The sequence below is a fragment of the Centruroides sculpturatus genome, unplaced genomic scaffold (assembly GCF_000671375.1).
Source record: "Centruroides sculpturatus isolate CEXI.00-Female unplaced genomic scaffold, Cexi_2.0 scaffold31, whole genome shotgun sequence".
In the NCBI taxonomy this organism is placed as follows: Eukaryota; Metazoa; Arthropoda; class Arachnida; order Scorpiones; family Buthidae; genus Centruroides; species Centruroides sculpturatus.
The window spans coordinates 429,006-455,103 of NW_019384496.1; the positions used below are offsets into that span (position 1 = coordinate 429,006).

The 26,098-nt window shown below is 33.1% G+C and overlaps 2 protein-coding genes, 1 long non-coding RNA gene and 4 other non-coding genes across 7 annotated transcripts; 4 read left to right on the forward strand and 3 right to left on the reverse strand.

Annotated features, from left to right (window-relative positions):
• Positions 1-4,839: 4,839 nt before the first annotated feature.
• Positions 4,840-10,497, forward strand: LOC111621908 (chymotrypsin-1-like). Its single transcript, XM_023364159.1, has 6 exons — positions 4,840-4,882; positions 4,959-5,020; positions 5,106-5,194; positions 9,031-9,317; positions 9,404-9,531; positions 9,596-10,497. Exons 1-6 carry the CDS (start codon positions 4,840-4,842, stop codon positions 9,761-9,763), a joined length of 777 nt encoding a protein of 258 aa, XP_023219927.1. The 3' UTR covers positions 9,764-10,497.
• Positions 10,498-14,251: 3,754 nt separating this feature from the next.
• On the reverse strand, positions 14,252-15,139 carry LOC111621931. Its single transcript, XR_002756162.1, has 3 exons — positions 15,085-15,139; positions 14,701-14,790; positions 14,252-14,622 (listed from the first exon to the last, which is right to left on the reverse strand). It is a non-coding gene; the product is annotated as an uncharacterized LOC111621931 (long non-coding RNA).
• A 2,141-nt stretch (positions 15,140-17,280) lies between these two features.
• LOC111621911 (nuclear hormone receptor family member nhr-65-like) lies at positions 17,281-19,167 on the forward strand. The gene is made up of 5 exons (XM_023364162.1): positions 17,281-17,415; positions 17,496-17,833; positions 18,404-18,520; positions 18,690-18,920; positions 19,008-19,167. The coding sequence occupies exons 1-5, from the start codon at positions 17,373-17,375 to the stop codon at positions 19,023-19,025; spliced, it is 747 nt and encodes a 248-aa protein (XP_023219930.1). The 5' UTR covers positions 17,281-17,372; the 3' UTR covers positions 19,026-19,167.
• Positions 19,168-21,320: 2,153 nt separating this feature from the next.
• On the reverse strand, positions 21,321-21,393 carry Trnav-cac. The gene has a single exon. It is a non-coding gene; the product is annotated as a tRNA-Val (tRNA).
• A 460-nt stretch (positions 21,394-21,853) lies between these two features.
• Trnav-uac lies at positions 21,854-21,925 on the forward strand. The gene has a single exon. It is a non-coding gene; the product is annotated as a tRNA-Val (tRNA).
• Positions 21,926-25,619: 3,694 nt separating this feature from the next.
• Trnav-cac lies at positions 25,620-25,692 on the reverse strand. Its single transcript has one exon. It is a non-coding gene; the product is annotated as a tRNA-Val (tRNA).
• Positions 25,693-26,025: 333 nt separating this feature from the next.
• Trnav-uac lies at positions 26,026-26,098 on the forward strand. Its single transcript has one exon. It is a non-coding gene; the product is annotated as a tRNA-Val (tRNA).

The following is a 26,098-nucleotide window of genomic DNA, read 5'->3' on the forward strand; positions in this document are numbered from 1 at the left end:
CGGAGGTTTTGCAAGCAAACCCCATTTACATTCAATATTTCAATAACCATAGTAATTGTCATATAACACCTACCGCTGAAGAGAATTGCCGAGAATCAAACGAACTATCTTCAATTTGATCAATTTTCTGGAACGTTTACAATCGTTCTATAATCGAACCAATATGCAATAATAAATTTGAATTTAAAACGGATCGAACATTTTTAATTAAAATCAAACCATAAAAATATTTACAACAATGTCTGAAATGTTATCAATTTAATACACCTAAGTACTCAATGAAGACTAAACGTAGTTGAAAACAAAAAATCGTATCTAAAATAGTACAGTAGAAGCCGTTTTTCGGGTTAAACCTTAATGCTCTACCTCTCCCCCCGCGGGAAAATTTTGAAAAATCCTTTCTTAAAGTGAATTCCCATGGCATACACTACTAAAACGCATATAAAAATAAAAAATCGCATTTAAAATAATACAGTAGAAGCCATTTTTCCATTAACACTTAATGCTCTCCCTCTCCCCCTACTTGGGAATTTCGAAAAACCCTTCTTAGTGTGCGTTTTCATGACGTACCCTAACTGTGTACCAAATTTCACCTCTCTAGGTCCAGTAGTTTGCTCTGGGCGATGATGAATCAGTCAGTGAGTCAGTCAGTTAGGACAAGCAATTTTATATATACAGATTAATACCAATTGCATCATTTTTAATTGTAAGGTTAGGAGAGAAGGCCTAATCAGATGTATAAAAAAGAAAATGACCAGATTAGGTGAGATATAAACTGTTTTTAGTAATTGTTAGAAATTAATAAGTGATTCAGAATAGAATCAAATCATTCACAAGAAATCAACAGAGATTTTTTGTAATGAGTGAGCAAAACCCAAGATAATATTCATTTTGTAAGTATTCAATCGCAGAGTTGAATACATGTTAATGTTATAATTAAGAAGAAAATATAAAATTAATATTCGTAATTATGAAAATATGAAAATCGTATTAAATAATTATAAAAAGTATACAATTTTTTAAATATAAAATCAAATTAAAAGCAATGGGATCGGTAAAAAATTCATAAATATGTAAATTCTAAAAATAATTTCAGAATGTTAACAAGTAATGTACACTTTATATTCGAGTTCGAGAAAATACAATACAATTTTTACTGCCTTTGGTGCCTTATCTTTAAAATACGATCTTCACTAAAAACCTTAATTTATATAAAGCCTTTGAGAAAATTAAATCTTAATATATTTTTGTAATAATTTAAGTAATGCGTATTTTAGATTATAAATATTTGCATATTTTTACACGGGCCTGTCATCTAATATTTGTATCTTATATTAATATTTATAATGTACATTTTTGATAAGTAAAGGATGGTAATTTAAAGTCATACATTAAACTTTATTTATTTAGCTAAATTTAAAATATTTTATGTTTAAAATTTAAAAAATGCATAACACGAGTTATTCCTACATTCTCACTCTTAAAATTTTCGAAAATTTACATGTTGCACATGATAAAGTTAATGTCTTAACTTGTTATATACGACTTATATTATTTTGTACTTTTCAATCAACAAAGTAAACATGTGTTTTATTTATAAAATAACATTTCTAGTATAATTTGCTATTTATGTTTTAGAAATCGTAAACAGTACTTATTCACACAGTACAAACAATGTCATATCGACGAATGAAAGAAATCTTGAAATATAATTTTCGTAAATAATATTTATTGCTTCCTCTGCCAAAATATTTGATTCATTCTGGCTTCATTTTTCATGTTGTAATCACGGAAATGTCTTTCATATGACATTCAATATTCGAGAAAATATAAGTCCTGCACATAGTTCATGGGTACACAAATGACAACGGGCTGGCAATGGGGAGTATTTCCAGTTTTCTTTACGTTTCTAACGCAAATAGAATCAGTGATGTTACCTTAATCTAAAGGGGAAATTCAGTTCATATTTTGCACGTTCGAGAAATCTACTTAGTTAAATTTAAGTGGAAAAGGGAACATTTGGCTGTAAGAATTTATCTCTTGTAGTATCTTGCAGATTTTCATAACTCCATTGAATATCATAATGTAATGGCCAAATTTTGGATGACCATTCTCTCTTTATTTTTCCATAAAAAGTATATGTTTTCCACCTGAAATTAGTAGTAGCTTGTTCCTGTAAATAATAGTTTTCCTTTACAATATAGTCGCGCCTGTCATCCATCTATCTAACATTTTTCGGGGGAAATATTTAATTACAATAAGGTGACTTTCGGTTTGTAGCGGCGAAAATATGTAGTTAATCGGGTCTTCCCAGCGCTATAATTTCCATGTCTGGCCTTATATTCTATCTGTCTTTGTCCTTTCTCGAGATTAAGGAATACCGAACAGACAGGCAAACGGACTGACAGACAGACAGGGTATGACAGTGGGAATTTATACGTCTACAATTTTTTTCAAAATGCAGCCCAATGAAAGTTTGAACATCACTGACTGCCGATGGGGATGCTTGCGAGGAGGATTTTTGTGGGAAACTGTCTCTTATAATAAATTAGAGTCTTTAGTTTAAAAAATTTACGATTTTGTCCAGTCTGGACTAAGGGAACTGCGTCTGAAACATAACGTTCCTGAATCGCTTGACACAACTAAAAACACATTCGATATAGTTACGTAAATTTCGATATTCGATAAATTTACGTAAAAATATATAGATAAATCTATTTTTACCTAAATTTAATATCTATTTTGAAATGAAATAATTATATAACAGTAAACACCAAATATGTTTGTACAAATGTTTTTGTTTTGACNAAAGTATTAATTACGTAAATACGTATTAAAATAAAGTATTAATTATTTAATGAAAAATACTTTTAAAAAACTTTTCATTATAAGAATTCAATGTGAGTTATGCGCTTGCAAAGAGCTCACGATTGCTTCTATGTTTGGATCTGTTTTGGAAATCGCAAGCCGAAAGATATCCTCTCTCTGCATTAGGTACCAATACAATAATTGTTTTCGTAAGCAAATATAGTTCTATTTTTATAAATAATATAATTTCATTTCACTATTTTACTGTTACCTGATAGCCTTATATTTTTTATTGTCAAATAAATTTCTTTGAATTTGGCGACCCACAGTTCGCGCACCACTAGTTTAATCCATTCGTCTATTGCTGGGCTACACAGCTCTTTTATCTGTATTCATTTTAATATTTTGTTGTTATTGTTTCGTTCTTTAATTTTTAAATAATTAAACAGGAAATCTTAATTATTTTGAGAGAAAGAAGCGCATAGATTACGTGTAATTAATTAAAATTAAAATCTTGAGAAAATAAATACAATNTACTTAGGAGACCTTGAAATGTCGAAAAATGTAAAAAAATCAGAGATTTTTTCCTGTATGTACTGTACTGTACGGATGTTAATGTGTGGAGGGCACGATTTTGTTCAACCACTTTGAAGCTTAAGAACGCCTGTACATTTTGCCGAAGTTTCTTAAATTTCACTGGAAGGTTTGTACATTATGGCGATTGATGCTGTTAAATATTGATGGTTAAAAAGCGACGGAGTGGGTAGATAAGGGTCGTGTTTAATATATCGAATAGTGTCGGAGTGAATCACGATTTTACTCGTTACTATCATTACAGATTTTGATAATACCCATCCCTACCTTCAAAATTAACATTTTTTCTAATTTATAATAATCGATTTTACAAAATTTTTTTAAAATAAAATATCATAACAGATGGCGTTACTAAAATTTTAAATGTTGCCAGAAAAGTTAAGAAAATTGTTACTGGATTTTTATAAAATTAGTACGGGTGAATGTATAATAAAGTTGCCAGCTTTAAAAATCGAAAGATCCATTTATTTTCATCATACGTATTAATTTTTCAACATAAGCATGATAAAGTTTCTGAGAACAACAAAGACAATTAAGAACCTGACAGTTCCGGTTATTCTACACACTCCTTATAGCCGTGTTTGACACCATCACACATCTGCAAAACATGTAATAATTAAACATTTTGTCAGTATTTTCATAATAATAATAATTTTTCAAAAAGTTCATTTATAAATAAATCCATTTACAGTATTTCAGTAACTACTTATTATTAATTGCACGTTCACACCTGACCAACAATGATTAAATTAAATACAGGAATGAAATACAACGATCTGCCAAAGGAATGCCTCATAAGAATATATTCTAGGGAAATGCATCCTACTTAGAATTAGTCAGGCGAATAATCATCGCAACTCCACGTAACCAGCCTGTTGGTTAGGTACGAGATCTGCTTGACCAACACGCTGGTACGCTCAATGATTAACACTTTGTAAAATAGGAAATTCTTTGGTTTATAGCAGAGAAATTTCTGTATAAAATAATGTTTTCTGCAGAGTTTTATATTTATATTATTCTTACCATTTATGATAACACGACGCGTGCTATAATAAAATAATTCTGTTAATTACTACGAAGGATCACCAAGAACGATTAGGAATCAAACCAGTAATATCATACATTTTCAAAATTTGAATCCCTAAATTTTTCCTAAATCCTCAGTTATGTTGTCTATTCTATTGTACCACAATGAAATCGACTTCAGGTATCCAATTTACGTAATAGAACTTTAACAATAAAGTACCAAAATGGGAAAACTTATGGTATTAATTGATGTAATGGAAAACACTTCAAGCACTTCATTCCTTTAATTAATGACACACTCCATAAAAAAATTCAATGTAATCAACTACACTTAAACATTTCTTTATATTTTAAAATGAAATTACTAAAATATTTTATATTTTCAGGTTGTTAATTACTCTCTTTTTAAGCATGCTAAACCTTATTCTATCGGAAAACTACAGGAGTCATTCAAGTAATTATTTGATGTAGAAATTTACAGTTAACATTAATGATTTCATTTAAAAGAGTTTTTGTATAATTTTTTATAGGAATAATAATGCCACGGATGATTGGAGGCACTCCTGCTGAAGAGGGTGAAGTACCATTTATAGTAAGATCTAATAAGATTTATGTATGATAAAGATTTATAAATCCCAATACAATAAATTTATTCTTTCGTATATTTTTAATTACAGATGGCTATTTTCCGTAGAGGGAACTTTAAAGGATCATTTTCATTGATCACTACCACAACAGCAGTTGGAGCTGCCCACGTCATATATAAGTAAGTTTAATCAATTTTAATATTTTAATTTTAATATTTAAAACTCGGAAAACTCCACACAGCCAATCTGATAGTCAGTTAATAGTCAGTTGATGACCCGTAACCAATTACTCGTCATCAATAGAACATATAATAAACAAACCTTGAGTTTTGCACTATGTGTTGTCCAATATAAAACAATGCGTACATTTAAATCAATAATATTCTTAATTGCAATTGAAAGGCTTGGAGGATGGAGGTAACTAAGATTTTCGTGAAATTTGAGTTAGTTGTGCGCAAGGAGATAAACGCTTATCTATCTCATGATAAAAAATTCAAGAGGTTATCTTCTTCAATTCTGCAGTTTGATGGTAGAAGAAAATGGTATACGACATAGATGTAACGTATCATTGGCGAAAGACGGAAACAAGTACGTTTACCAGCTTCCTTCCACGAAGCTAATTGTATTTATCGTCTTTACCACGGTGAGCCCCGGAACAGCTAGATGACGCTAACATCTTATTTTCTTGCTAAGCAGCATCGCGCTTTGCATGTGAATGCTTTCGCATTGCGCTTGTGAGCTGACGTATTCACCAAGAATAAAAGATCATTGACTTCAGAATGATGTCTTTACGAGATAAACCTGTCAGACATGCTTAGAGTAAGTTGATCGTGTTAGAGAGGGCAAAACACGACATGAAAGTAATACCGATTCTGGAAACGATGCTGACAACAACGCTGGCGTCCATCGAGGCTGTAAATCTGATAGTTCGTGGTTTCCAGTTGCACATTGCGCATGAATGTTAAATCCGAAAATAATACATTTAAATTAAATACAATAAAACCTGTATAAATTAAATAACATGGTACCAAATTTCTTTTTGTTTAGGCAGGTACCGTTTTAGACAGGTTCCTTTTTAAACATGTTTTACTCTACATATTTGAACAATTTTAATTTATGCTGTGTACGAAAACTAAAATATGAATATATTTTTACTTCATTTGTCATACATACATACATACAAGAAAGACATCGGCCGTACACGAGGTGTTTATCCGGCAGAAAAGAGAGTAAAAACAAAGGGAGGGGAAGAAGTTGGGGAAGGATATAGACAGTAGAGAAAGGTATGATCCCTCTGAACGGCATTAATTAATTAATTTTTAGTTCTTCGCCCGAGTTAACTCTGGCAGGTTACATAGCGTTACAGAAAACTCGGTCCTTTCGGCCCCCAAAAAATTTTTGTTTGTTTTGAATTTTTGGAATGTTTTTTAAGTCTCCAAATTTATTCAAAAATTTTTTCCCGCGCGAAAAAATTTTATCGCGATTTTAATCTACCTTTAATGACGCACGATTAACGCTTAATTGTTTTTTAATGAGAATTTTTTTTATTAAATTTAATTCATCGTTCTAAAGTTGTAGTGCACGGATTTTCCTTCGGTAAAGTTATTTAAAGCTAGTTTCTGATGTCAAAAACGACCTCCAATAGTTTTTTAATTGTTTTAATTTATAGATTTTATTATATATACGTTTAATTAAGTCGGGGGGGGGTCGAAAATCGCAATTATAATTNTAATTAGTATATGATACAGTAGAGTCTCGAAAATTCGGCAGTCGATAACCCGGCATTTTCACAAACTCGGCCACCCTTCGGTCCACATTAGGCCGAGTTTTCGAGACTCTACTGTACCAGTTTCATTTCTGGAAAGCAATGGCGAACATCCTTTAGGTTTGTTGCCTCCCAATTCCATAAAAGCAGACAGAACGGAATATAAACTACTAAGAATCTAGTAAAATAAATCAAATTAATAAGTGCGCCATATTTATATCTGAAACAGCACGAATAAACTTACTTTTATAGGAAATTTTTTTTGACATGAAAACAATCAGTAATGGAAATTCCAACTGGATTATTTCTGAACCTCTTCATGAAATCCAGCAAATATAAAAATGACTTTTCCTAAAAATATGTAAGAACTTGCCTTCAACTTGTAAACGACAGAAAATCTTGCTGGGAATAACTTATTTGTTTTCATGAAATCTCCATAAAGCTGAAATAAAACGAAACTGTCATAAGGGTAGTTTATTAAGTGGAAATATTAAACGTTTGATTTTACTGATAATGTAAATCTGGAAAATACGATACCTATAACTGTTAAACAGATAACGCCATATATATAGAGAGCATTATAGAGATTGTCATGTATAGATTGGTAAGTCCAAAGTACAAATAAGCCGCAATCAAAATACTAATATATAAATATGTTATAGATTTACATGATGCCAAAAACAAGTCGAAACGGTCATTCACACCGTTAACATACTCAATTAATTTCGAATACTTACTAATGATATTCTCGATCGAACAATTCAAATCTGGGCTATGGACATTCATCTGTTTTGGCTGATCGTACAGTCGCATGCAATATGAAATATAACTCTGATAGGGGAGTCGACTGTACTGATAAAACCAAAACGAAAAGTAAGTGGTTCGTACAATTAAACCGAGAATAACACCGCCCAAACGACATTACAAAATAAGAATTCAAATTTAGTGATCTTTTTCATTGCCATGTATAGATTCATATCGAGAAAAACACGAAACAATACCTCAACTAACATTACAGCAGTTAAGCCCAATGCAAATCTCAACTGTATTATCTTACCCAATCGAATGTCAACTTCAGGAGGAAATCTGACAGAGATATTAACCAATGTGGCCCTTTTAACGAAACTGAAGACTCCAACTGGTTATCATTCCTATGAACAATGCGTGAATAGCGTATTTGATATTAGGGAAGAAATTAAATATTTCAGAGCATACGAACTTATCAGAAAAAATCGTCGACAAGAGAAGCAAAACGACAAATAAAATTAATAAATACATTTATATTGAACAATTACCTCAGTAGACTATTAAGAAAATGGTCAATGGAATTTATAAGAAACAGATTTAATGTTAAAAATAATGTTAAATATATACATATACATACGTATATACAACACCATTAACTTAAATAATGAGATGGAGATAGATGACGTGTGGGCGGAAATGGTAATACCCCGTTCGCACCGAGCATTTCGATCTAGATTGTGGCTAAGGTCGGAGAGAGTTCCGTGGTGCGAACGCTCTCGACCGTTTCAATCTCGACTGAAAAGAGNTACTAAAAATATTTAAAAATATACGGCGAGCTAGTATTCACCCTACTGTAAACCCTTCGCCTCCCGAGACATCTATGAGAATGTCCCGGAAATCCAACACCAGCTGTTCTCAAGGTCATCCAGCTCTGTAAACAATGACTCATCGGTGTCAAATTTCGCAGAAAGGCGAGACAAAGGAAAATAAAGTTTGAAGCTTTTTCTTAAAAATTAACGCATTTCTTTCGTTTTTTTCAGTTTTAAGTATTTTTTATGTTTAATTACATTAATATCAAAAATTGCTGGGAACTAAAGGTATTAATAAGGCTACAGTACCCTCTATGTTTGAGGTTGGTGTACAGTTTTTAGGCTGCAAGGCCGCAGTCCCCCGAAGAGTGTAAAAGAAACCTAAGCGTAGCGAGAACCAATAATTTAGTGCCACCACGAATAGCTAATTGTAGAACTTAGTGCCATGTGGCTATTAGTAGGAAAACATATCTACTTAATACTTGTAAAACTGAACGCGATCGCGAATGTTAATACTACAGCTATACAGCACGTAAAGCAAACGAACAGAATGCCAAACTAGCCAAGATGGACGAATTGTCAGAGACAAACGAGCAAGACCCCAAATTTTTTGTTTATTTTTTGTTTTTTAATTTTTTAAAAATTTTTTAAACTCTAGCTTATTCACTAACTAAACTAACCTACCATAACCTAGGAAGAACGTAACCACAGGACTCGAGCAATTTACAATTTCATTGGCATTGGACATTTACGGAACAGTTGGAAACATTAACAAACACAAAGGTTCCTTGGTGTTTTTCAAAAGAAACATTATACATCCTAATTATGATCCGGACACATTCGAAAATGACATTGCTCTTTTAATTCTGAAAAAGCCCATTGTATGCACACCAACATCATATCCAGTAGCAGTAGCTGATAGAAACCAAACATATACTTCAGGACACGCTACCTTAGTAGGATGGGGAAGGATAGGAGAAAGTAAGTTATTTTCTTAAGTTAAACAATTATTTTTCTATTACGTAATATATATTATAAAATTTGTTTTATACGATGATAAAATTTAGACAAAACTAGCGATCTTCAAATAGCAGTTGTAAAGCTTATAGATCCGTCGCCATGGCTGAAACGTTTTAAATTTCCTTTAAAAGCAAGTGATATCATTTCGAGGGATTTGGGAATTTTAGCAATGGAAGTAAGTCTAAAGTTATATAAATATTTTAACATGTCTCATAGTTAACATATTAATATAATTTCAGGGTGATTCCGGTTCTCCTTTGATACGCAAGGATCAATTTGGAAGGCAAATTTTGATCGGTGTAGTCAGCGCAATGGGCCAATCTACGCGTGTCATAGTTTACATGTCGACTAGTTTTTATCACGATTTTATCAAAGATAATAGTGAGGGTGAAATAACATTCCTGTGAATCGCAGTGTAATTTATTCGTTTTCTCAGTATAAACTTTTTTCCGAAATGTTATTTTACGTATTCAGCCTAGCAAGAGACATTGACATTATTTTTAATCATGTACCATTCACATTTATAATTAAATGCGCTTAGACTGAATTAATTTTTGAAATAAATTTATAATTATTATTATACATAAGGAGTTTAAAGATAGCAATTTTATATTTACCATATTTGTTTATTTATTTTATTTATTTAATCATACGACCCTATGGCCATTGGCCTTTTTCAAGGGTCAAAAGAAAAATTAATGATACAGACTTTTACCAAGTATACAATCAACAAAACAACAAAAAAAAACAGAAAAGAAAAATACAATAACATCAAAACAAAAAAATACACTCAACTAATCACATATCAATATTTTCACAGCCCGTTTAAATTGTCCGTAAGTACACAATTCTTTATATTCTTCTTTTAAGGCATTCCAACTACATAGATCAATGCGAACTCGTCAGTAGGGGAATGGATAAAACCGCTGAATACAGGTAGTCGTGTGTTCACCTCTCGCCATCAAGCTGGCTACGTGGAGTTTTTCGGGTTTCCTTCTTAAATAGCAGGTCAGTTTTCATGGAAAGTTTTCCCAGAAGGCATTCCTCATTGGTAGATCGATTAAATACTTTATTCCGTTACCTTACCCTATTAAACCAAGCAATCAAAAAAGAAAAGAATGAAAATAGAAGGTGCAAAGTGTACTTTCTATATAATAAGTCTTGCGTAAAATGTAAAATGCTTTGTAAAATGTGTAATGCCTTACGTAAAATAAGGCATTTGTTTATGTTTGGTATCAATTTTTATAGCTAAATCATCGTATTTTCCTGTTTATGATTATCTCGTTTATACAATATTGAAAATTTCCCTGAATTTTTCCAATAAAATAATTATGACTATTCACAACTTGAAACATTAAAAAATCTTTAAATATTGAAAACACATGGTGGTCCAAAAGTCAGTTAACCGTTGTAAACGTAAAATTCTTGTCTTGGTATTAAATATAATTATAACACATACAGATATAGATATAAGACACATACAGACATATACAAAGACAGTACATTATAATTAAAATTATGAAAATATACTTTATTGAAGCGCAGTGAACGAGAATATCTTTGATAAATTGTAACAATTTCGCGTTATGTTATGTTCGTTTGAACATGTCGGGAATACTATGAACTTGTGAATTATATGAGTAAGAAGGGTGGATCTAGAAAAAGATGGCTGCTTGAACAAGATAAATTGTTGAAAAAGCGAAAAAATAATGTGTATAACAAGTGGGTTAAGATGAGAATGGGTAAGAGAAAATCTTCACGAATAAGTAAAATTCTTCCATTGTTTTGAGGCAAACTTTAAGATCGTAAAAATTACCATAATGAGAGTTATTTATATAATTAAAAATATAGAGAATAAACTATTTATAGCATACTGAATTGTTAAATAAATAGAATAAAGTACTAATTACGTAATAAGGTAATTTCGCAGCTTTATCAGTTTGGTGTCATGAAACGAGGAAATGCAACACATGGAACAAATGCAATCTACTAAGGGGATGCCTCCTTGGACAACTTTCAATTAGAAATTGGCCTTATTTAGGTGTTACAAACTGTGCAGAATATCCGAATACTCCAAATATCCATCTCTTTGATGAAGTGCGAGGTGTTCAATAGTTTAATACAATTGTATGCAAACTATTTTTATTTCCGACCCCCATTTTGTGAAAAATTTTATCGCGACCCCTGGATAGTAAATGTTTTTCTGGGATTTGCGCTTATGTTTCTGCCTTATTACAGGTCTGAATAAAACACAGTTTTATGAAACAACGATTTTATTTATGTATATAAGTATGAATATTATTTAATAAAAAATACTTTTAAAATACTTTACATCATAAGAATTCAATGTGAGGTATGCGCTTGCAAAGAGTTTGATAGCTTGTATGTTNCTTCGTTTGGTCTTCAAATCTGACTTTTGCCGGATGATCGGCAAAGATAAATTCTCCTTCCACTTGTGTTTCTTTATCGTGTTTGTACTTATTTGGACGAGAACGGTTATTCTCAGATAAAGCAAGTTCCTCGTGAGTATTCAGAAGCGGTATGAGAAAATCGTTTTTGTCTTCTAATACGGCGAGAGTTTTTTTCTTCGTGGCCGGTAATGCACGACTTTTTATTTCAATTTCATCTTCCTGGTCGTAGCATTGAATTACTTTTACTATAACGATTAGGACGATGCAAACCGCTAGAAATGTCGCGGAGAAAGTAGTGATGTAGGAAAATATTTTAGGTTTGAGGATCCAGGAAAATTTGAAGTTGAAATCCTTTTTGTCGATTCTAAAACTTGTGTCAGTACCGTTTACAGATGCTTTGTTTTTTGATGTTCGATGTTTATCATTCAAATCTTTGTATTTTCTAATTTTCTTTTCGTAATGATTCTGGATATCGAATGTGGAGAAGTGTTCTTTCTGTGTATGATGCGAATTTTCAACGATGATTTTGTTGAAAGTCTTCTGTAAATGATCAGTTGTTTTAGTATCCAGCTTGTCTGGTCCACTCAATCCATATCGTTTGTATAGTTGTTTTAAAATTTCCCATTTTCGTCTGGCTTTCGGTGTTTTTGACATAGTCCGGTATTTCGTGATGAAATTTCTGATTTCATCCTGTTTCTCGGATGGAATCGCAGCTTCTGCATTGTTCAATTCCTCCGCTGGGTAATTATGGTCATATTTGAGTAATGAAAATTCTCTCGAATCAGCTGATAATTCGAAAACTTTCAATATAAACAGATGAATTACGAATATTTTCNATTTCTGATTTCATCCTGTTTCTCGGATGGAATCGCAGCTTCTGCATTGTTCAATTCCTCCGCTGGGTAATTATGGTCATATTTGAGTAATGAAAATTCTCTCGAATCAGCTGATAATTCGAAAACTTTCAATATAAACAGATGAATTACGAATATTTTCATATTTTTAAACTTTAGCATTTATTTCAGGAAAATATCGTATGCAATCGCTTGACAAATAGCAACAACAATTAATCGTCTAATAATATTGGAAATTTATTTGTTATTGTAACAATAAACAGTTTTAATATTTTGTACAATTAATAAATATCATATGAATAAGTTATAATTTTAAAAATTTGATTCTTGATAAAAATATAAAGCAATAGAGAATTATTAGATTAGTTTTTACGCAGGTGGCTTATGCAAATTTTATGAAATTACAATATTCGAAATGACTGAATTAAATTTCACCGTTAAATTCTATAACATTTAATTCAATGACACTATAAAAAAAGAAATGGGGACAGAAATTTTCAAACAGCTACTTTATAAAAAAATATTTAAATTGATTACAATATGTATTTCTGTCGATTACTGGGTAGTTGCAATGACACTGCTTACTAGTGTAAAAAGTGGTAAAACCACTGAATACTGATCATGGGTTCGTTCTTCGCCAAAAGGCTGGCTACTCAGATCTTTTAAGTATTTCTTCAACTAAATAAGGGACAGACAATTAAGCGACCTTCCCGACAGTATTTAATCAGAAGAAAAAGCTTTTCAGCGATAATCTGTAGGAATCTGTCAAGATACGTAAAAATATGGTTTGCTAATTATATTTGTACACTTGTACTGTGCTGTAGATTAGCTGTAGTGTGATATTTTTGGAAAAGAATGTAAGAATGTTCTTTGAGATGTAAAATGAATCAATATGAATCTGTCGACGTTCACAGCTAAAGTTTATCTATGCCAATTGACAGAACAAATTTGAAAATGTATGTGGGGTGATGTGAGCATGCTGATATTACCCTTTCTCATGTCACTCTTCAGCATTGAAAATGATAATTTATAAGCTACTGAATTATTTTCAAGAACAACAGGAAAATGGATAAATGTGAATATAAACTAAATGAGCACAAGAAGAGCGCGCGAATGTTTTTCCCTCCTTTTCTGCGTGATTTTCGTCATTCCCTTTTGTTTTATTCTTCTGACCAATCATGATTTTAATCCCGAGAAAGTTGAAGTAATGAAGAATAAGAATGATTGGTTATTCTTTAGTCCTCCTTCTCTGTTGACTATATTGAATTATGTGTCCACATGATATGGTTATACTTTAATCATTAGACTTTGAGGAAGTGAGGGATACTGTCATATCTCGAATAAGATTTGACTTAATGACGATTTTACTCGTTATTAGCATTTATAACTTCCCACAAAATTGAACTGTTGTCATTTTATAATACTGTAATTAATAATATAAAAGTTATTTTTAAAACAAAATTTTATAACAGCCAGGAAAGTTATGCAACTTATTGCTGGATGTTTTCTAATTTTTTAATATTTAAATATTTAAGAGTATTAATATCTCTAATGTTTAAAATTATATGTATTATGTATACATTATGACTGGGCGTAACACTGATCTGTTTAACGCTAATTTGTCATCCCTATTCACGTAACGTATCCAAGTACAGAACATCACTAAATATTGAAACTTGATACCAATGCTTATTGATCCTCATCAATAGGATGGAGTTTTTCGGATTCACATGTCTAACACTGAATAGAAACCAGTTTTCCATGGAAAGTCCTCATGGCAGCGCGCTCCACGTAACGTTAAAATGATCTCGTTTGTCGCTTTTTCATTTAAGACTCCACATTTTAGCATATGCTAAGCATAAACTAAGATAACAAATTACATTTCATACTTAAAGTCATTAATATATGAATTTACTTGAATTTTATCTATTTGAATTACGACGTCTTGTACTTGCGAATGTTCATAAGGCTTGAAAATACAGAATTCAGTGCGCTGGCCATCTGAATAATAATAATTTAACTTAAATTAAATATATACATGTAAAAATACATGTTTTATTTAATAGAAAATGTTTGAACCTTTATTGGAAACTTTTTTGTGATAAAGAAATAATTTCTTACTGAAAAGCATAAAGATATCTTTCCAAATCTTTTCATGAAGTTTAAAATCTGTAAAAAAAAATTAGAAATATTTTTAAATATTTTAAAACCCTTGATATAGTATTTGATAGTTTAGAAATAACATAGTTGGATGCCAAGGTAAATAAGGATCAGCCTAACGCTTTGGGATACTGGGGTTCGAATTCGGACAAACCACAGGAATTTTTCATTTGTGTAATGTACCCTATGTTCTGCATGCTCGAACTGACGATTGGTATGAATTAAAGGCTCCCTTAGTCCCACAAGACAGAGTTAATAAAAGAAAAATATAAAAATTACAGGAATACGTAGAAAAATACTAACTTTCAACTTCTGTTCCACAGTCAATTCACAGTCTGCGAATCTTCTGATGTCTTGAAAAGTATTTTGCATCTGCAAGAATTTATGATTCTTTAGAAATAATCACACAAAGATATACAAAGATTTAATTATATAAAGATATGTAAATGAACTTGTGGATATTATTACTTCAAAGTTCGTAGACTTACCGTCGCTGTTAATATAGATGCTACGAAACCCACTATAATGCATATCAATGAAGCAGCAATAATCAGAACGAAGAAGACGATTCGAAGTATCAAATTCATTTCAGTAAAGAAAAAAACGTAATATACGAGACTTGTCTCTGATATAAGAACGGCATATAATATAGCATACTCGAAATTGAGAGTGGTGTTTATCTGATTAGTGAATGCCCATATTTCCGCATGTTGTAGCATTATTTCTTCGAGTTCGGTGTGAATGTTGTGATTGCTCTTCTTTAATAAGAACAAATCTTCCGCTACTCTCTCAAATCCTTTCATTATAACGACTGCCAAAAGGAAAGAGAATAATACGAAATGAAATATTCCTCCTACCATTAAGCTAATGGAAATCCCAACTTCTACACTGCAAACAAGCGCTTCGTATTTATACTTCTGTACGCTTCCTGTTGCCCTGTATAGGAACATAACGTTGATAAATTGAAATACAATTATTGTAACTACCATTGTCGATAAAGTAAATAATGTACAATAGTGAACCAAGGTTTGTATTTGCTCTACATTAAGATATCCTGCTGTTCTTAATTTTATCGTAGGATTTACTTTAAACCTTTTTAAAATGCTAAAAGTGGATGTGGCAGTTAAAATAAAAATAAAGATAAAAATTCTAGTAAAGATGTCGTTTTCCACTAATAAAAACCAAGAATAACACGGAACATACTCTGCTAAATAAGGAATCGTCATAAGTAATACCAAGAAGAAATGTTGCCAATAAATATATTCAACAAAATACGAATAGCATTTCTTTAATAACTTATGAAACGGTGTGGGAAGATCTCTGCATTTACATTGTTGAAAGAATTCCCAACCATAAACCATCGCAGTATCTAAGCATGGTCGAAAGATGCAATTTAAACATATTTGTTCATGAAAATACTTGCTCAACTTTGTATATTTATCCATACTTTTTCGTTTAAAACTGCTAATTAAATAAACTAATATAAGTATATAATGGAGTTCACCAGTGGCCTATTGAATAAAAGATTCAATACGTGGTAGGAAATCCGCGCCTTAGCAACGTGCTCACCACGCGGAATTTACCTGGTTTTCTTGCCCTGTCTGACTCTTAAATTGAAGTTAGAAAGTGTTTAGAAAGTCTTCCTGAGAGTCACTCTTTTCGACAGATCGTCCGTGTGTTGTTTTGTCTTATTTCATCAAGCCAATCCAAGTAAAAGATGGAATATAATAAGATCTCGCTACTTCCCTTAAAATAACAATTTCCTTTTATCGATCGAATGCTTTTAATTGTGGCATGTAATATTTTATGACAGAGTACAGCATTATTGTTAAAATGCCAAGTCAAACTACCTTTATATTGTGAAGCACACGTACAGTACATTCATATCGATTAATAGATCGAATGTACTTAAGTTAATTAATAGCTATTAATCAATAGTTAATAAATACATCAAGAAGTGGAATTTACCTCAATATTTAACGTTATATAAGCGCTTGGATTTAGCCTATTCTTCTAATTAAAATGAAGTAAACGAAAGGTTCATATCAGACTTAAAATATTCCGATTTTATGCTTTAATTGCGGTATTATTTTTTTAAAAAATGACATATTTATGAGAAGAAATTGTTTATTAATTTTCTCTGTAGTATATTTAACATATTTATGGCTCAATAAATATGTAAAAGTCAAACACAATTCAAACATAAATAAAGTCTTTATTGGGAAGGATGGAAATTTTTATTGGAATTTTTAATTTACATAAAGTCTAACTGATTTAATTAGGTATTTACAACCGAATTATGTCATAGTAAGAAGTGGCCTCGTGTTAGGCAGTTTCCATGTTAATTTGCATAAATTCTCTCGTTATGTAAACTAAAAATATCCACGAAAAATAATGAAAATGTATGTCACTAATGACTTTTTTACATAATTAATTTATATTTTAAAAAATTAAATTAATTATATAACAAAGCAAACTGCTATCAATGTGGTAGGTGCATGCAAATATGGAGGAATAAAAGTTCTAATGAATGGTCACTTGTAGGATTCTTATCGAGTTTAAAATATTAATAATTACTTTATAGATTTGGCATGACTACGAAGGAACAGATCGAAGAATTTCGTTTGACAAGAAGTAAGGTTAATTTTAATTAAAATAGAAAAAAAAATCCCACAACAAAATGGCATGTAAAAATCATTTCTGTTTGATTTCAGATTGGTCTTTTAATCCACGTTGCGTGGTATGCGGTTCTCAATACTGGACTTCGTATTACGGGAATTTTGGATGTAAAAGATGTTTAAGATTCTTTCTGAGATGCGTAATCCTGAGGAAAACTTATAAATGCAAATACAACTCAGGAAATTGTAGAAATGTTTACTTCTCTGCGATAACTTGTAAATTCTGTTACCTGGAACGTATGTACAGTTACGGGTTCCGGCCTACAAGGTTTGGTAGGCACGACGACAGTTGGTACATGAAAGATAAAATATCGTCGTTGCATCCGGTTCGGGTGATTGAAGAATGGGAGTTACGTGTTCTACCGTATTTTCAAGTAATTTACATATATTTAGTTGCATCAAAATGTAATATGGCATTGTACGTTGCGCCCAATTCAAATTCGCCTGAGCCTCATGAATTTATAACACGCCACTGATAAAACATTTAAATTCTGGTGTAGGGAACCGCGACGTTTATTATTTTCCCTACTCTGTTATATAAAACAGAGAGAAAATATGGCAATTGTCAAAAAATGACCCCCAAGATTATTGCATTTTTAGACTCGGGACCGTGAAACATAGAGAAATGCAAAAGCATTCTGGGGATATTTCCCTGTGTGTATGGGTGTGTGTATGTATGTGAGAGTGCATGACTTTCTTTACCCTTTTTAAAGCTTAATAACTCCTGTGCCTTTTGTCGAAAATTTCTTAAATTTTGCAGGGATTTCCCACCAAAATTTTAAATGTAGCCGGGAAAGTTAAACAACTCGTAGCTGAAATTTATTTTTCATTTGTTCTTGTAAAAAAAGACCAAATGAACCAACACCTGACTCTTTGCAACCGACATTGGCTCGTGGTCTTTCTAATAGAACAAATAGAGTAATAACGTTTTTAATGTTTGGTAGGGATTGACAAATGTTCGATCAAATCTTAACGAATTTGTGGTTTACATTAATGGGAAAGCCCAGGAAGCGATTGAATGGTTGATTGAAAATCCTCCATCTTCTGATATGGATTTAGAGGTGAGTAAAGTGTTTTAAAATTCAGACCTAGAAGTTAATGAATAAATAGCCAACGTATAAAACGTGAACGTCGAACGCTTACAAGATAGCAATGCTCGACGTTCGACGTTCACGTTTAACAGATGAAAACTTCGGCCACAACTTGGCTAATATATCCATTTCATTACAGGTTTTTGATTACAATAGATTCCGGAATAATGCTTCATGTATGCTAATTGTTAAAGATTCATTGCATTTACACGACGTTCTGAAATTTCGCTTCGGTTATTACGATCCTTATAAAATAAAGATAAACGGCCACCAATACCTTTCTTTAATGGCATTAACTGTAATAAGGAGCTTGCACACATCTGCTCAAGGTGATGAAATGAGTTTAGAAATGCAAATGCGAATTGCTTACGTAAGGGATATTTTCTTTTGTAATTTCAACTTGCTAATAATAAAATTTTTAAATTATTATTATTTATTTTTAAATTCAATTTTCTAGTTTGGCGAATGGTGGTGATGAAAATGACTTTAATTAATTAATTAAATAATTATATAATAATATACAAACAATTATCGAATTTGGATACGTGTACTTTTAAAACACTTAAAAAAAAACTCTTCTGTAAAATGAATTATTTCATAAAATTTTATGGACATTCGTGAATTTTTTTTATGTAATCGAAAAATATGTATTAAAAATAAATGACATTTTATGTAATTGTAAATTAATACATCCTTAAATCTTTTATACTGTTTTCTGCTCTTACAATTGACTATAGGATTAATCAATTTATAATTCGTGTATTATCATTTTGTTTTGTATTCAAAACTCGTTACGAGATAGATATTAAAATACTGTAAATATGACTACGTCACAATATTGTGTTTAAAAGAGCACAAGTAAATATTTATCGTACGAGAGGACGATGTAAACAGACACATAATAGAGAGGTTGCGGCCGACGTTTTCAATGCGAAAACGTGTACGTCGGACGTTCAGCAACGTCTTCCTGTGAGCCTAGAAGTTTGACTACGGCGTTTGGAACGTCGAGCACGATTCTACTGACGTTCCAAACGCCATTGTCAAACTTCTAGACTTACAGGAAGGCGTTACTGAACGTCCGACGTACACGTTTTCGCATTGAAAACGTCGGTTGCAACCTCTTTTGGCGTTTGGAACGTCGAGCACGATTCTACTGACGTTCCAAACGCCATTGTCAAACTTCTAGGCTTACGGGAAGGCGTTGCTGAACGTCCGACGTACACGTTTTCGCGTTGAAAACGTCGGCCGCAACCTCTTTATTAACTTAGAGATGATTAGAGGATGATGATTAGATTAGTGATGACATGAAAGCTAAAAGAAAGACATGTTGATGATATTTTAAATGTATATAAATAAAGGATAGGTGCAGTAGGCCATCAGTAAATTTTCATTCATATTCTACTTTTGATAGTGCAGAATATTATTTAAATTACCAAACGATTTAGAGTTAAAGTGAGTGTCATAAGAAATGTAATTTTTCGTGTCAAAAATACAAAACTATTTCATCCAAAATACTATTTCTCACTATATTAAATCAAGTAAAATTATATAAAGTTAATAAATTATTTAAAAAATTATTAAATTTCTATTGCTATTTAAATATATTAGAGGATAAGTTATGGTTTTTCCTAATTGCCATAAATATGTAATAAAACACTACAGTACAGATAACAGGGACTTATCACAATGCTACTGGTAACATTAAAATGATAGAAGTGTCATTTTTATGTTACCAGTGTGATGTCTCTGTTATATCTCTTGACCCCCCTATAACACTGTTGATTATTCTGTTTTATATGAATTCCATGTTGTACGAGTCGCTTAGATTTTACAAATACGTGTGCCGGGCTGTGAACGGCTCACATATTTGTTAACTCTAAGTGACTCGTACAACATGGAATTCATATAAAACGGAATAATCAACAGTGTTATAGGGGGTTGACTGTATAGTATTCTCGATAACAGATGGCAGCACAATCTACTAATCCATTATTTATTATTATTATTTTTTTTTAAGTTAAATTTTTTTACTAATGAATTTAATAAAAAAATAAGTTTGAATGATAAAACTTTATAATTTAAAAAAATATCATAATNGTATGCGTCCTGGGGAAGCCAATGGTACGGCGGGGGATTCAGGTGTTGGCCTGGCTTGGAAGTGGCAACAGGCGCTCAGGTTGCGACCTTGGCCCGAGAGGATTGAAGGCAGTCCCCGAGGGTACAGCACAAAAACTGGGGATTGCACACCTGGGGCGGGGTATAGTTAGGGGCCCGGGGGGTATAGCCGTACCTTACTGGCCGCCCTGATCAGACCTTGTATAATCTCGCCCCCTGTCAGAGTGCAGGGTGGCGCCCTGGTCAGGACCCTCTGGCAGGGGGTGGGGACCTTTGCCGAGGCCACGGGGCCTGCCTTTGGTCCTCTCTTAGGCCCTTTGGCGTAGTTGGGTGCCTGTTGTGGCTGAAGGGTCAGGTTACCACCTGGGTCTGGGGGATGGGTGGGGTCCTTTTTTNTCCCAGGTTCGAAACCTGGCAAGCACAGCTTCATTTTTTTTGTCGGTTTGTTTGTTCGAAATTCGGCACCGCGTTATGCGACTGTGCTTTCGAGTATCACGTTTCTATCTTATTAATACTTCACTTTCTCATTGAAAACAATTTATTCTTTGTTATAATCGAAGCACATGATCGGCGATAGATAGAATAGTGATTGGAAAGCACAGTCGCATAACGCGGTGCCGAATTTCGAATAAACAAACCGACAAAAAAATGAAGCTGTGCTTGCCAGGTATCGAACCTGGGACCTTCCGCGTGTGAAGCGGACGTGATAACCACTACACCACAAGCACTCGACCGCAGATTTTTTCTAAGTCTACTTAAATCTTTAAGTCGCACTTGTGCTAACATCAAGTTCTGCAGGGAATCCGGCACTTTTCTCACAAAATCTTCATTCCTCTCACGATGGAAACTCGTTAACCTCATGACAGCGAGTCCATATGTCCGATGCTTTTCTTTTGTCTTCGGCCATGGCGATTCTTCGCAAATTTCACTTGCAAGCTCGTTCGCTCGTTATCTTCCGGTAACGTGATTTTCTACGACGAAATTGAGTTGTCGTTTTCGCAGAAAAACATGCTCGCATTCGTTTTTTGGCGTGCGACAATTAGAGATAGCTTTGCGCTCTTTCTGCCTGCTCGAATCTTAACGAAAATCTGAACTGAAACTGTCCGATTACGTCTGATGGAGGAAAATCAGTTTTGAATACGACCCACGATCAGTTCAAGAAGAAATCCGGTTCAACCTTTACGGCAGGTGTCTGTAGTGTAGCGGTTATCACGTCCGCTTTACACGCGGAATGTCTCAGGTTCGATCCTGGCAGACACACGTTCGTTTTTTGTTTGTGCCTCACGCCATAAGTTTGATTATTTTTTGTTTCCTTCGTCGCTTTCCGACCTGTTCGTTTTCCTCATTCGAAAGTTATCTTATTTTGCTTTTTTTTTCCGTATAGTTTTCGCCCATGCCTAAACACTGCGAAAAAGAGCCATACCCCAAGGACAGGACGTCACAATACGTATCACTTGCACGAATCAAGGAATATCGCGCTTCAGAGATCCCACAAAAATATGACAGGATATCAGAAAGCGAATGCACTTTATTTAGTGCAGGACGGTTATATTGCAGTCTGTAGGAGACGTTTTTTAACACATCGGGTTGTGGGAAACGCATTGTTGGATATTCGAATGATCTGTGTGTTGGTAAAAGAAGCCTACCACGTTGATTAGTTTCAGCTTGCGAAAAGATAGCGTAAATTATATATGCTACCAAATGCTACTAAAACATTAAATATGTTCTGAAACAGCGCTAATATAAAACACATTTAGAAGAATATTTGTTAACAATTTCCGAATTTTTAAATTTTCTCGAAGCAGTCGTTGAGTTTGCTTATTTGGCTTCTAATCAGTTACCAATTGTAATATCTCTATACCGAAAATTTTCGTTAATTCGAATTCGGATATTTCGAAATTTAGTTAGTTCGTAACTGTACTTTTGTTTCCGCTAGAGATATAGAAATGTACACGTTAAGGAATTTGGTTAATTGTTCGAACTGTTACACAATGCAACAGTGACAAAATTTTTCTCGAAAATGTAGGCGTTCTTTATGTATTTCGACCACCTGAATTCGAAAATGATACTCAAAACATCGTATCACCCACAGTTTTTGCACAAATCGCATATTTTGCCAATAATGATATCATATATAGAAGTAGTACATATATATGGCACAAGAATCATGCAGAAGTAGAATATAAGTTTAAAACAGCAACATATTGAAATATATACACAGTGAAAAGATGCATACAGAGAATGTGGTACAAAACATGCATTAATATCATTCATTGCGTGCTTTCTTAGTTGTCATGGTGTGGCCCCTGCTTTTCCTCTTATGGGGAATTTCCGTTACGTGCAGTAGTTACCCATTATCCGAACATCCCAAGTTCCCTGGTATCGTCGTTCCATGTCCTTGATATCCTGATGGAATCTTTCACTCTGTTCCTCACTTACAGCACCCAGGTTTGGAGAAAAAAGTCAAGATGCGAATTTAAAGAATGTAACTTCAAACTCATTGAGTATCCGAGCATTTTGAATTTCATCAGCATATTCTCAACTATGTCAATATATTCTGGGATACCATTGTTCCCAGAAAGTTTTGAACCACACACTTAAAGGCAGTCCAGGCTTCTCGCTCCACAGCATTCATTGAATGAAGAAAATCTTCATCTAGCATTACTTTCCGAATATTGGGACCAGTGAACACGCCCTGTTTCAACTTAGCATCTGACAGGTTGGGGAACTTGTAACATAGATATTTGAAACAGTTGCCACACTTATTTAATGCTTTGACAAACTGCTTCATTATGCCCAATTTGATGCACAGAGGTGGTAAGAGTATTCTGTCTCTTTCCACTAGAGGGTCACACTTAATATTTTTGTCCCATGGAACCAATTCCAACCTTCGAGGCAACTGTTTTTGCTCTCAATGTTTGTCACGAGCTCGACTGTCCCATTCACAGATAAAACAGGGGAACTTCGTATATCCTGATTGTTGTCCTAGAAGCATACTCAACACTTTGAAATCACCACACACCATCCAATTATGATCCTCATAATGAATGGTAGTAAGAAGTGCCTTAAAGTTGTCATATGTTTCCTTCAGGTGCGCAGAATGGCCGACAGGTAGTATTGAGGCATTGAAGTGTTTTCGTGTATATTATCATTATTGCAAAATATGCGATTTGTGCAAAAACTGTGGGTGATACGATGTTTTGAATACCATTTTCGAATTCAGGCGGTCGAAATACATAAAGAACGCCTACATTTTCGAAAAAAGTGTTTATGACCTTGCAATTTGTTGCATTGTGTTATTAGAGTATGTTAACTCGTTCGTTTACATCGAAGCCACCAAGCCCATAAAAGAACAATAGACCAACAATTTTAATCCGGTCAATACGGCTTTGCTTTTACAGTAACATATTTTCGGGTGTCACGTTTTCCATGGATTACCCTTTTTCTCTTATCTCATAAAATACGGCTGGTTTTCCGTATTGTTCTCCGATCGGGCTACGAATAGTCGATTCAGATATTTGTACGGTTTTAGGCTACTATATACAATTTTTCAAGCTACCTTAAAAATAATTTGGGCTACATTTCCAAGAATTCTGCTTTTCTTTTTTGTTGGCAACCTTTGTGGTTCTCACTCTACAAGTGCTGTTTAACTGCAGTTTATTTATATTATTAATTAATTAATTGTTTATTTATTCACTACTAGGTGCATAAATAGACACAAAGCATTTTACAACATCTTTATTCGGCTAATAGAAGATCAATAATGATGATGTAAAATGCCTTGTGTCTATTTATGTACCTAGTAGTGAAGAAATAAACAAATAAAAGAAGACACGGTCTCGGAAATACGTAATTAATTAAGTAAAATATTGTTTTCTATTCGTAGCCATAGCTTTGCTTGTTTGCTTAATAAATTACATCAGTTACAAGACATTTGGCATATATTATAGAAATATTTAAACCCGGGTTAATTCAAAACTCGATAATTTGAAGTGACGATTACTTGGTTTCTAAAATTTCGAAGTAAGGAGAATGTTTTGTATTTTATTTGCATTTGCTTTTAATCTTAAAATATTTTAATATGTGTTTTAATCGATACGTTTCTATTTTGCGATACTACGAAAAGCGTATTAAAGTATTTCGTTTCTATGCCATTTTCTTTTATACGTGATCATCATTTAAATTCATTGCCTTGGAAAACATGAAAGACCCAAGCCTTCGATTTATCTGATAACATGCCAAATGTTCTGTTTTCTCTGATACATTTATTTTTTCGATAATAAGTCTTTTTATGTGAATGAACCAAAAAAATCTAGGATACCACATTTTCAATTGGTTTCTACTTGCCCAAGGAAATTGTGCCATTTAGTATCATAAGAATATAGTGATAAACCTGACAATGGTAGGCTAAAAACCAAACTCTTTATATGGTTTATGTTTTAATATTTATTACACTACAGTATTTGATTTATGTGATTACAAAGGTTACCTTACATTGTTTACTTCCTATGATAAACCCTTACTTAACACATTTTCAAAATTCTATATTCCTTTACTGTACACAATTTAAAAATTCTTCTAAATGAGTGGCATTTGGTGTTTTAAACCCTTACGTAAGATAACATTCGTAGCTATATAAAACATATTGAAAATTGACAAAATTGAAGATGACAAAACTTTGAAGACAACTGAAAAAATAGACGTAAAATCATGCAGACCCTCCCATTTTTTGTCAAATACAGCCATGCAGTGCATCTATGTTCCTTCTCTAATCTGATTCTCGCTGCAAAATCTTAGCACTAACTTTTTAATCCTTTATTTTCCCACTAAAAACAATTTCTTATTTGTTCTAATTCAAACACGTGATATACGATAGATAGAAACGTGACTCGAAAGCACAGTCGCATAACGCGGTGCCGAATTTCGAACAAGCAAACTGACAAAAAATCGAAACTGTGCTTGCCAGGTTTCGAACCTGGGACCTTCCGCGTGTGAAGCGGACGTGATAACCACTACACCACAAGCACGCGACCACAAAACTCTTCTAAGTCCGCTTAAATCTTTATGTCGCACTTGTGCTAACATCAAGTCCTGCAGGGAACTTCAGTTACGTGTTTTTCAATCACCAAATTTACGTTTTCACACAAAATCAACCCGCATTCGTTTTCGGGCGTGCGACGATGGCAAAACTCTGGTAGCTGTCTCCGTTTCCTTGAATGTTTACGAAATTCTTTCGACGTTTCTCTCGACTGAGGATATCCGATAACGTCGGTAGATCCGAACGTAGAAAATTTGTTTTGAATACGATTCAGGATCAGTTCAAGAAGAAGAAGAAATGCCGTTTCACTATACCGTGGCAGGTGTTTGTGGTGTAGCGGTTATCACGTCCGCTTTACACGCGGAAGGTCTCAGGTTCGATCCCTGACAGACACA